This window comes from Corvus cornix, chromosome 2 (genome assembly GCF_000738735.6).
Source record: "Corvus cornix cornix isolate S_Up_H32 chromosome 2, ASM73873v5, whole genome shotgun sequence".
Lineage (NCBI taxonomy): Eukaryota > Metazoa > Chordata > Aves > Passeriformes > Corvidae > Corvus > Corvus cornix.
The window spans coordinates 111,169,458-111,181,941 of record NC_046333.1 but is presented as its reverse complement, the minus strand read 5'-3'; the positions used below and the strand labels follow the sequence as shown (position 1 = coordinate 111,181,941).

The 12,484-nt window shown below is 39.6% G+C and overlaps 1 protein-coding gene across 17 annotated transcripts in view; it reads right to left on the bottom strand.

The window, feature by feature from the left end:
- Positions 1 to 12,484, bottom strand: part of DTNA (dystrobrevin alpha) — a 222,528-nt gene that overhangs the window by 92,752 nt on the left and 117,292 nt on the right. For 6 of the 17 annotated variants that reach the window (XM_010401209.3, XM_019286820.2, XM_039550265.1 and 3 more), the window contains exons 1-2: positions 4,974 to 4,996; positions 4,819 to 4,886 (exon numbers count right to left, since the gene is read on the bottom strand). In XM_010401209.3, coding sequence (XP_010399511.1) covers positions 4,819 to 4,885 — 67 coding nt within the window. In that variant the 5' untranslated portion in view covers position 4,886; positions 4,974 to 4,996. Of the gene's footprint in view, positions 1 to 4,818; positions 4,904 to 4,973; positions 4,998 to 12,484 lie in introns of those variants that run through there. The other 11 variants (XM_039550262.1, XM_039550263.1, XM_010401202.4 and 8 more) reach the window with 4 other exon arrangements.

Sequence of the window (12,484 nt, the reverse complement as noted above, 5' to 3'; positions counted from 1 at the left end):
TGACAGAAATCAGCACTGGTGAGGATGTGGCACACAAAGTTCCTGATAAAGGAAGCAACAAGTGATAGTACTGGTAACTTATCAAGAGCCGCTGAGGTGGTACAGGTAGCCTAGAAACATTTGATTGACAGTCAATCACTTTATATTATAAAAGCTCAGTTCCTTTTTTAATTGCAGGGACTTCCAACACGCTCCTTCTGGATATGTATGTGGCGATTCCTCCCTTGAGTGGGGACGCTGCTCAAGGTCATTCCTTGAGGCCAAGTGAAAGAGATTTGCCCATGGTGTTGATATGGGTCATTAACACCACTTAATGATTATTAAACTAGCTTTGAAATAATTTATTTAGTAAATAGTGCCCTACATTAATAGTTATCTATACTGTCCGGTAACTAGTTTTGATTAAAATACTTTAGTTTAATTATTATCTTTATAATCAATTTAAATAAATATTTATTTTATTCCTATAAATATATTTGGTTTGCTATCCTTAATCCTGCATGATAAAGTCATATAAAGTATCAATCACATCTGTATAATCCTTAAAACATAAACTCTTGACCAAGCCTGCAACTAGGACTGGATTGAGCTCTACCCAGACTACTCTCTCAGAAGGAGCTTCCAGAATGAGGGGGTCCTTTCTGCACCTTGTGGCTCAATGGGAGGGCTTCCTTCCCGGATACATCTTGCCTGAAGCTTCCATTCTGTCTGTGGCAGCATTGTTCACCCACGCTTTCTTAAACAGTGTCATTCTTCAGACCCAAATTTTTCAAATGTGCTCTGACCTCTGAGATGAAAATGAGAATGATACTCTCCATTCTCCCCAGATTCTGCTCTTTTCTTGACCAAATTCTCCCACACTGTCTTCCCAGGGCTGCCAGCTACTCCCTTTTGCCAGTTAGCTGTCTCAACACCATCTGCTCCCGGGGGAAATTACCTTTCACTACTTAACATCAGGTATGGGAAGTATTTTTGTGAGTTTTTTCCATCATATCCTCTATTGTTAAAATTATACAGGTTTTCTCCTTCTCCATTAGTATCTCACTGACAGCTTTTGGAAAATTTCTTCACAGGTGAAAGGGAGCATAAAGCTTGCAACACTAAGTTCTTCCTTTTTAATAGGAAAAATGAGTAAACTGAATGTAAACTTTCTTCTCTTAACTTTAGTCAAAGCTACCAATAAACTTCCAGTGCTCCTTTACAAAACTTCAGCCTTTTAACAAGATTTAGAGAGTGAAAGCGAAGTGAGACTGGTTCATTGAGCTTCTGAGGTTGCAGTAATAATCTAAATAAACAAATTTGTATGCAACGTTGCTATTTTTCTTTCTTTTTTACTATTTGCATGCACAGTGGATGATATTATTTTGATATTATTTGGGGAGTAGGTGTTGCTGGTAATACCCTGGAAAAGATAAATTTAATTTTGTCATGATTCACATTTTGCCACAGTCAGAGATCTATTTGTCAAATAACTTCTGTAGAAAAGTACCATCACTTACATGATGGAGAATCCTGAAAAACAAGTGGAAAGACGTGCAAGACTGAGCATGGCAAATGAGACAGTGAATTTGTAACTTCCCTACAGGATTTCCAGTGGCCTTCTCCTTCCACTGGTGGCAGTGCCTCACTCTGTTTCCTTTGAATATGCTCATGTCATGTAACACCGTTTGTGGTTTGCAAAGATTATGAAGGGACACACTGCAAGCTTTGGCTTTGTTTTCTTGCTGGATAATACGCGCCAACAATGATGTACATTTTGAACTCTTCATCAGTGTGGATATACCTGGGCATGTCAGGTCAGACTAAGGGAAGACTAAGACCTAATGGCTTGATGTCCAATAGAGCATTTTGAGTTATAAGACAAGCTTTAATCACGGGACTCTACAGAAGGTGATAATGATTATGATATTAATTTGCAAAATTTTGTAATCTGGAACTAGAAGGATGCCTCTTCTGAAGGAAAGGAAACAAGAAGGCCAAACGGGATGTCTCAAAATAGAGGGAAAATCCCAGTGGTCCAAATTTAAAATTAGAATCAAATAGTTCTATTCCTTGTTCAGGACAAACTTCCCACTTAAAAAGGCTTGAAAAGTTGGATTTTTTTTTCTCTTTTCTATCTTGTGTAGTCTGGAACATGACCCATTTTCTAAAATTATTGTGGGGTTTTAATCACAGACTTGTAGATTTAAGCCCCAAGAACCGAAACCGCTGGGAAAAGCCTTTATATTACAAATTTTCTTCCTCTGATATTGGCAGGTTGTGGAGTTTAACATTTTACCATAGGCTTGTGCCTACCAGAACATTTAGAATCTTCACATAGCCCACAATATGTAGGGCATCAGGAGCCCGTGGTTTTTGTTAAACATGTTAAACAGGTGGGCTTGCACACAGCCAGAGGCACCTGAATGCAATGCCAGCATAAACTTCGGTTTCAGTGAAGCACACCCTCCACACACAGAGGCATCTGAGGGGCCCTCAGAATGCAAGGTTCAGTGTTTTATGAATATGGCTAAAACACATTCAGTTTTTCACAAAGATTTAGTATTTTCCCCTAGTTTTACCTAGCTGGAACACCCAGTTCTCTGTGTACATATGTAGTAGGTGGAACGGAGGCAGGCAAACAGAGAAGGGAAGCACATGTGAGATAAACCAGACTCAGGTAAATATGCCAAAATACTGAAATGTGAAAGAAAAAAATAGTAGACTATAACTAATGGTGTACAATACAGGAAAATAGTCCCTCCTCTGCCTCCAACTGCTGATTTTCCCAACACCTCCTTAACTCCTCCAAAACAATTCCACATCAAAACAGCCTTCAAAGTTGTGGAAACAAACCACAAATCCTCACAGCAAAGTCCTAAGCATTTTAGGGATATTTCAAACTAATTGAAATTAATGGTACCTGTGCAACTGACTTTAGCTGATAAAAAATCATGGCCCCTCTGTAATTCTAATTAAAACTATAGAATGTTCTGATAATGGACAAATACATTTTTTGATTCTAGCCAAAGAACAATACCTCCCTCCAAGGGTCCAAGATGCTGTACACAAGAGACAAGTGAATCATAGAGTATCCTGAGTTGGAAGGGACCCACAAGAATCATTGAATCCAACTCCTTGCCCTGCACAGGATAATCCCCAAAATCACACCATGTGCCTGAGTGAATTGTCCAAATGCTTTTTGAACTGTGTCAGGCTTGGTGCTGTGACCACTCCCCTAGGAAGCTTGTTCCAGTGCCCAACCACCCACTCTCTTCTGGGTGAAGAACCTTTTTCTAATATCCAACCTAGACCTCCCGTGACACAGCTTCATTCCATTTCCTCAGGTCCTGTCACTGGTCACCAGAGAGAAAAGATCAGTGAGAAATATTCATGAGTTACAACAGTAAGCCCTGTGTGATACTAAAATAATTTAACATAATTTAACGATTTATAATGGCACAACAGAGCTAGTGGACACTGTGGAATGGGCCAAGACAGTCCTTGGTAGGCCATCTGAGTGAGAAGTCTTTAATTTGGAGAGCTCAGATGTAGGGCTCACCCCTAGGGAACAGTCCTGAGCACACTGAATTCACCAGCACACACCTGGCCTTTCAGTATGCACAATAACTCCAGTCCCAGTAATGCCCATTTTAGTCTCCCACCAAAGATCAGGGAGATGCTCTGGCATTGTTTACTATGTAGCAGGAGACAAACAACAGGAAGCTTAGTAATTACACACATAACTCAGGTAAATCTAGTAACAGGGTGACAGTCTAAAACTTGATATTAATAGAATTTCCTGGAGAAACAGTGGATTGGTTGTAAGAGAAATCAGAAATGACTGTCAGAAATGCAGGAACATTGTTGGTACGGTACATCCCTGACACACTATCCTGCAGGGAGCACAGAACTTCTTTAGGAACTATAAAAAATATGCTGAACTAGGGTATGACGTACATGAGTCCCTGTACTGTCTGGCTGAGATGCAGTTAACTTTCCTTATAGCAGTCTGTGTGCTGCTGTGTTTTAGATTTGCAGCTAAAAAAGTGTTGCTAACCCACCGCTGTTCCAGCTGTTGCAAAGAGTGCTTCCACAGCACCCAGGCTTTTTTGTTTCCTACTCTGTCCCCTCCCAGGGTTTGGGGATGGGCAAGAGGCTGGAAGAAGACACAGCAAAGACAGATGGCCCCACCTGGCCAAAGGTTAGTCCACACCATGTAATGCCATCCTCAGCAATAAGACTGGGGTAGGGAAAGAAGGGGATGGGGAGTTTTGTCTTCCAAGGTGGACACTGCTCCATGACTGGCTGGGCATCAGTCTGCCTCTGGGAAGTGGGAAATAGCCACCTTTGCATCACTGGTTCTTGGTTTCTGTTGTAATTTTTTCCCTCTCTTTCTGTCACTTAATCAAGTCTTTATCTCAAGCAATGCGTTTGCTTGCTTTTGCTCTCCCTATATTCTCCTCCACCCCGCTGGGGGCTGGTAAGGGATTAAACAAATGTGTGGGAGTTTCGCAGCTGGCTGGAGTCAATCCACTACAGATACCTCCAATAAAAGATGTAGCTTTTGGAGACCTTTATCTCTCTTCATTACAACCTGTGTATTCCAGCATCTTTGTCTTAAGAAGCTACTGATTAAAATAATTCAATCAAAAAATCTGATGTAGAAAATCTCTCTTTCCTGCTTTGGTCAAATCAGCCCATTTTTGTGTGGTTTTGGTCTCATGATATTCATTTGTGCAACAGAGATTTGAGGTGGAAAGCTTGCATAAATTTAACTGACACTGCGTAGCAACTGGCTTGGTCTATCACAGCAAAACATTTCCAGGAAGTACTTACGCATTTCTGCAAACAGCTGCCTTCTTTCTGCCATGGTATTTCCTCTTTTCCCACAATCTTCAATCATTCTGGAAGACAAAATCATGTGAAAACATTAAGTATTATTCCCAGACTGAACATATGTACAAAAGCGTCCAAAATTGATCCCGAAGAACCTTTGAGGTTGACAGGTGCTCCACGCGTATCCGATGCCTTTTGCCAGCCTCTGTGTGGCGTGGTTCATGGAGAACCTGGTCCTCAAACTGTCCTCCATTCCCTGGACTCTGCTTTCAAGCATTTGTTCCCCCCCGCCACCCCTCTCTCCCAAAGGCAGTGTTCAGTTTTTCTGCTTGATGTAACTAACTGGCTTACATAACACAAGCTCTGAAATTCATTTTAGGTTTTCTTAAATAAGGAATCCTCAGTTTAAATTATGTAAGAAAGAAGAAATCATAAAAGATTCGGATATTATTTTATAGTCTCAAAAATTATGTTCTAGCCAATTCTATTTGGAGGAGACAAAAAAACCCAAACCAAACAACAGCAACTAAATCTCTACACCGTAACATAATACGTGCTATTTACCCAAGCAAACACTCTCCCAATATTCATTCAAATTCAGGACAGTATATCTCTGATTAAATGAGTTTCAGAAAAAGGCTCAGAAGTAAGAATATATTTTCCTCCAGTTTTCAGATGAAAAAATCTTTCAAATATTTTGAAGAGCACTACTGCTGGATACAGCATGGAGAAAAGCAACAGCTTCTCTCACAGCCAGCATTCAAACCATAAAAGACTAAAGCCTTCAAAGTAAAGATAAACATCTTTAGCAGCACTCAAAAAATTAAAACTAGCATCACCACCTTCTATGGGTAATTATCCTGTCGAACCAATATCCTTTCCTGCCTGCCAAGTCTGGTTAGGGCTTCTGACCTGCATTTTAAACTACATCCTCATGTCAACTAGACTGTGTAAAATAACATCAGACTACCTAGGTTATAAAAGAGATGCTCTATAGAAGCCTGCAATCAAAAATTGCACTGTATCCCATAGCAAACTTCCATATGTATACAACAAGAAGGATAAAAGTATGGATGCTGAAGTCTGCCATCACCAAAGAACTCAAGATAGAAAACCAGTTTCCTTTTATTTCTCGAAGACAGAAAGGCAATCACACAAAGGGGTGTTTTGTTGTGTGGGGTTTTTTTTCCCTTTCAAAATGCACTGTTCAAATGAAGTGGTGGTACATTATAATTGCCTTTTCCAAATAGCCTATTCAATTCTCAGAGTACTGATAAAGACTCTGCTGAAGTGCTATCTATGGTGGGCATTTTGTGATGTGAGCAGCAGTCCCACTAGGAAGTGGACAAAGGGTATGGATGCAGCCTCTTTGCAGGGATATTCAAGTTCACCCTCATGCTTTCATTTGTCTGGGAGTGATAGGGATGTGTGTAGCATGGCATTAAGTCTGAGCTAATATGTTCTCCCCTTCTGCAGAGATAACAGCTCTCAGTACAGTGCTTCACAGAAGTGGTCACAGCCTGTGATCTGGAGGTAGCTGGTGTCTTTCTTGCTAGCTTGGAGGTGTCGGAGAAGACTCCCAGTAAAATGAGATACCTCAAGACACGCCAGGCCCAACCAGCACCTTAATTAGACAGCAAGAAATATCTTTTTTACATGAATCAGGTTTAAATCTCTGCCCATAAAAGATTAAAAGCAATATAATTCCACTAACCATGGCTTGAGTCCCTGCTCCTTTCTGTTTCCAATGAAACTCATAGTAGGAGACAAATTTGCCATGGGAAATGACCAGATCTCATAGGACAGGTGGGTTAATAACACCCTTTGGAAAGATAGCACCTTTTACTAGGCAAGGCAGTTGAGTGCATACTTCAGAGCAAGCACAATTTTTGATTAATATTAATTGCTTGTAGAGTTGGTTATAAGCCATCATAATTTTCTCTGACTTCTATATTCAGCATCTTTCCACCAACAATGTGCAGCTTGTTTTCAGACCCAATACTCTGTGTTATTTGACCGAGATTGGGTTAATTTGATTTTGGCACAAGGATGACATCATCTTCCATTTCTTGACACAACTGACACTTAAATCTTACAGATTTTTCTCCAGTTAATAATTTGCTGTTTTCATTCCACCAATGTTCTGTAACATTTGTGAAATAATTGCTGGTCTCAGAGTGATTGCTACAAATTTTATTGAAGACATAAGGGGTGCAACTTTATTCTCACTTCCCTCATACTGCCACCTGGAGAAAAATACTCCTTAGCTATTGCTTTTAAATACCTTGCAGAGCATGGAACGTGGCTCACCTGTGACCTTATTCACCATGCAGAAGAATTTTCCCAGTCTAAATTCTGTAAAAAAAGTATTTTTCAAATCATGCAAATTGTACAGTATGTTTTCCACTTCCTTCAGAAAAGCCTGTTCTTAAAGTGTCCCTTTAGTGGGGGGGAAAAAACAAATTCTTTAACTGGTTTTCCATTTTCTGCAATTCATCCTCCCTTTACTTTTACTTTTTATATCTCCTCATATAAAAATGTTCCCTGGACCTGATCATCATTTTTCAGAATGCCCCATTATCTTCTGAAATTGAATCACCCTTTTCACTGCTGGGGCTTATGGGGATTACCAGGCCTGACAAATAACTTTATATTTATAAACACACAACTCAGGCTTCACTGGAGAAGGAAGGAGCTTCATATTATGTCTTTTAGGACTCTTCTTGCACTAGATATTTTGCAGATTTTAAAACAGCCTTCACCCCAAATGAAAATCCTGAAGTTCCCTCTAACAGGGTAAATGTTGTTAGGCTAATGAGAGCATTAGTGGTGGCAATATTTTCAGACAGCTACATCCCATCCCTCTTTCCTATCTTCTCCTGATAGAAGAAAAGTGATAGATGATGCTCATCTACCAAAGTATTGGTACTTCTGAGTTGCCACGACAGGAATTCACTCAGCTGTGTCTTCCAAGCTTCTCACATGCATTTTTAACTCTAGAATGCACTACAGCCCAGGCTCAACTAATGCCACTGTCAAGGTGCCGGGCATCTCCCTTTTCAGCCTTGTTCCCTGCGACCCAGCTCCCAGGTACACAGCTCTGCTCTTCAAATCAGATTACAGACTCCTGCTTTGAGCCCACAAAGCATTCACCTCAGTCCCTGGGGCTGGCCCTGAGCTAAGTGACTACAGTCGTGTTCCAGTATTTCTCATTTTGCTCACAGCACATGTCACGTCACAGAAAAAAAAGTACAATTTGTTCTACGGGGGAGAAAAGCAAATCACAAAGCAAACTTTAATGTGCTTTACAAAACAGAATACATTTCCAGAGACAGAATGTTGAAAAATATCAATGAATGTATGCATTTCTCATAGTACAGATTAGATTATATTTGTCTTCCATGGATTCCTTTCACTATCTTTTTCCCTTCACTTTTCTTCCCAGGAAATAGCTCCTCCACTGCAGGTAAGCAGAACACCTATTGTGCATCTAATTAAAATTCTAGTCACAAGCTAATTAGTAAGGTACCAATTAGCATGGTATTAAGGCTTCAGTATATTACAGACATTCCAAAGCAGAAATCATTCCAAGCATGAGGTTTCCAGCCTCTGAAAAAGATACTGTGAATGTTTCATTTTTACCCATGTTTCAAGCTGAAAACTTTTATGACATCAGTAGTGTCAGAAAGAATAAATAAAGAAAGAATATAGTTTGATTGGAACTATTTTGACTACAATTTCATCTTCATGCTTATCAGTATCAGAAGCATAATTGGTCTATTTTTAATATACTTTTCTGGTTTATAAAATGTGGGTGGGAATATCATATAATATGCACAAGGTGAGAACTAAATGCCTCATTTATCTTTCCTTTCCTGTTGTGCTGCTTGGATTATGAGCACTGCAATAATCTCTCTCACAAATAAGTGTTTTTCTTGTTTTAGTATTTACAGGGTAAATAATGTATTTTATTAAACCCCACTATATGTCGTTCTTTTCATAGGTAGCATATTTCCATTACATTTCCATTTCTCGAGCTAGGTCTGTGCATGATAAAAGGAATGCATGCTACATTTAAATTATTAGCTCCAAAAAACCAATCTGTCCTGGTTTAGGCTGAAATAGAGTTAATTTTATTCCTCGTAGCTGGTACAGTGCTGTGTTTTGGATTCAGTCTGAGAATATGTTGATAGCACACTGATGTTTTGATTGTTGCTAAGCAGTGCTTACCCTAAGTCAAGGACTTTTCAGATTCCTAGGCTCTGCCAGTGAGTAGGTATTATGGTATCCCGCAGTGGTAGGGAGGAGAAGACAGATCCAACAGGCAGGAATTGTGCAGCAAGATTGATTTATTTAATTATTTTACAAACTCTTGTCTTTATAGACTTTTTTCTTCATAGTCTAATTGGTCAAAGGATCAGCCACCCCTTGGGGTGATTGGCTAAAATCCTAAAATATCCATTGTCAAAATATTTTTCTACTGTACCATAAACAAAGCTCTGCAAGGTCGCAGGTGATCATAGTTTATAGAACTCTGCTAATACCTTCCGTGATAAGAGAAAAGTATTTCATGGGACTGGAAAGAAGCAAGAAAAATTCTTGCTAGCAGCAATATTGTATCCACAAGGAGGTGCACAAATGACTGGAAGGGAGCAAGGCCAGGACAGCTGACCTGAACTGGCCAAAGGGATATTCCATACCAGAGAGCATCATGCTCAGTGTATAAACTGGGGGCAATTGGCGGGGAGGTGTCAATCACTGCTCAGAGATGGGCTGGGCATTGGTCAGTGGGTGATGAGCAATTGTACTGGGCATCACTTATTTATCTTGGGTTGTATTCCTCTCTCTGTCTCGTTATTATTACCTCTCTCTGTCTCACTATTGTTATTATTATATTTTACTTTGTTTCAATTATTGTTTTTATCTGAATCCATGAGTTTCACTTTTTTTTCCCTGATTCTACCCGACACTGGTGGTGAGGCCGGTGGTGAAATAAGGGAGCAGTTGCATGTGACTCTGTTACCAGCTGGGGTTAAAGCAGCACCACACCATCAAAAGAAGCAGTTGCCTACGTACCTGGCACTCCTCTCTGTAAAGTCCCACACACGTCCCAGGAGACCCAAAAATTCCTGACCTGACATGCGCACACACAGTTTGATGGGTCTGAGAAGAGCCACCCCACTAGCACTTCCACAAATCCCCATCCCATTTGTCGGTGACAGATGAAGTGCCCCAGGGAGGCAGGATACACGCCAGTGAGGAAAACTGCCCACTGAAATTGATTAATTCTGGCATGAAAAATTTATCAAGTCCCATGTGATGGTTGTGACGCAGCCGGGGCTTTGAAAAAAGAGGCTCCGAATCCTGGCCAGTGACACTTCTGACAGTCTTTCAGGCTGGAAAAAAGTTGTTTTTCTGTTGAAGCAGGTCAGAGGAAAAAGAGAAACACCTCTCTGCTCCAGTCTTGTCCAGCTGAGTGTGCTGGTGCTCTGAAGCTCTTGGGAGCATTTTGGGACCCAACTTCTAGCCGAAGTTTTGCACCACGAGACTGGTAATCTCAACAGTGAGTAACTCGAAATCACTTTTTGGAAAGAATACCACCATTTGGCAGAAAACATCAACCAGGATCAAGCATCCTTTATCTGAGCAGTCTGTATTTCCCTAGTGAGGAAATCTCAAACTCTTGATATAGAAGCTATTTTTTCTTCCATGAAATGATATTCACTTCAGTGTCTCTGGGAATTAGAAGCATTAGGATGCAGAGAAATGTGCTGGTTTCTCAGTGGCTATTTTTTATGCTGTTGACAAATCTGAAGCTATTTTCTATGCAGCTGGACAATATTTAAACCCAGCTTTGAGCAGACAACATGACCATTTTTCAGCAGCACAGGCTTCTTGTCTGCCATTGCTCAGAACAGTTTTATCAAAATGCCCTCCATACATAACAAACTGCTATTTCTTTTCAGGATTTACCAGAAATTTAGATTTATGAAAATGAATGAGCCTGCTAGGGTCTATCTAACGGTGACTTCACGAGGAACTTAAAAGCTATAGTCAACAGCTAGGATTCTGTTCACGCAGGATTCATGGCAATGTGAGAGAGGAGATGTTCCACTGATCTTTTATTTTCTCCTATTTTCTCCAAATTCAGGTGTGTTAGGTAGATTTTCCTCAGCTAACTAGAACAGTTATGGCTGCTTATTTCAAAGAATTTGGACTGGAGATCAGTGAGTTAAAAGGGACAGTGAGTGCTGGCTAAAACCATATTTCTGACATCACCAACCTCAGCAATCCTTGTCGTTAATAATAAAAATCCTGAAGGGCTATTTCAGAGCCCTCTTCCCCTTAATGGATTTATTGGTGCTGTATGAATGTCTTGTTCCACATGTTCCAATGAAGCAAGTCCCTAACAGGCCTCTCTCAGCTTTACATTCCAGGACTAATCTTTGGCACTGTAATAAAATTGGTCAATGCTCTTTCCTGAGGCTAGCTATAATTGCACTGCACTTACAAAGTGTGCTTGTATTTTATCTAGATGAGATTTTTGCAATGAAGAAAGAAAACAAAAGCTGTTGCTAAGTTCATCTCCAACATGAGTCTCAGCAAGTCTGACTATTCTCATTTTTGTCGTATTTTTTGAATTTAATAACACCAAAAAACCTGAAATTCTGTCTTGATTTATTCCTTTAGTGAAATGTGGTTCTGTTTTTAAGAAAGAATTTTCCAACATATTTTTTCATCAGCTCCCCTTTTGGGAGTTTTGTATCCTTAGTGGGAAACTGCCAAAAATGCCTAATAAGGCACCCACTGCAAGTGATTTCCATAATGCACAGTCTTCAAGGAAGTTTGAATGCTATGCAAATCTTATCTCTCAGGTCTATAAAACAAGTGTGAAGGGATTAAACACTTAAAAAAAGAAAGCATAATTTTGAGACAGAAAATGTGAGAGTCAAAATAGACTAATTACGTATTTCATTTAATTTCATACTGTATGGAATCAGCAGTTTACTAGAGGAGGCCATGACAAAGGAAACATCAGTTGCTTTCCATGTGCACTAGGCATTATCAAGTTTAGGAATTAAAAATGTTACTAACTAGGCTGAAATATATACCAAAATCCTTATTTTTCTTCTTTTCATGGGTACTTGTACAGTATAATTTTCAGCTTTTCTCTGCAACATGGAGAACTTCTCTTAGAGAATCTTACTACTCCAGACATGAAAGACATTTAAGAAAACGAGTACTTGTAACTTAAAATATACATATGAAACTTTGAAAAGCTGTTGTACAGGCGTTGCCTTGATGAATTCTTCTAGCCATGCTCTTTTTGAGTCAGCCTTCCTGACACTGGAAGAAACTACTCTATTGGATGAAATATGGAAAGAAAGCTAATATTCAGTGCTTCAAATATGTTTTCATTTTTTGAGAGCGTAAGATTATCCAATAAAATAATTTTGGTCACCTCCAAAAAACTTTTCTCCAGGGCTTCACTGCCATCACCTCTGCTAAACATAAGGGATTGATTCCAGTTGACTGCTACTGAATTTCAATGCAGTGTTTCAAACTTCTATTCAAATGCAATTTAAAAATTGTATTTTGTCTAAATTTTATTAAATATTCTAAAACAATAAAGAAGATGCAGATTTCCTTTGAATATGACATTTCA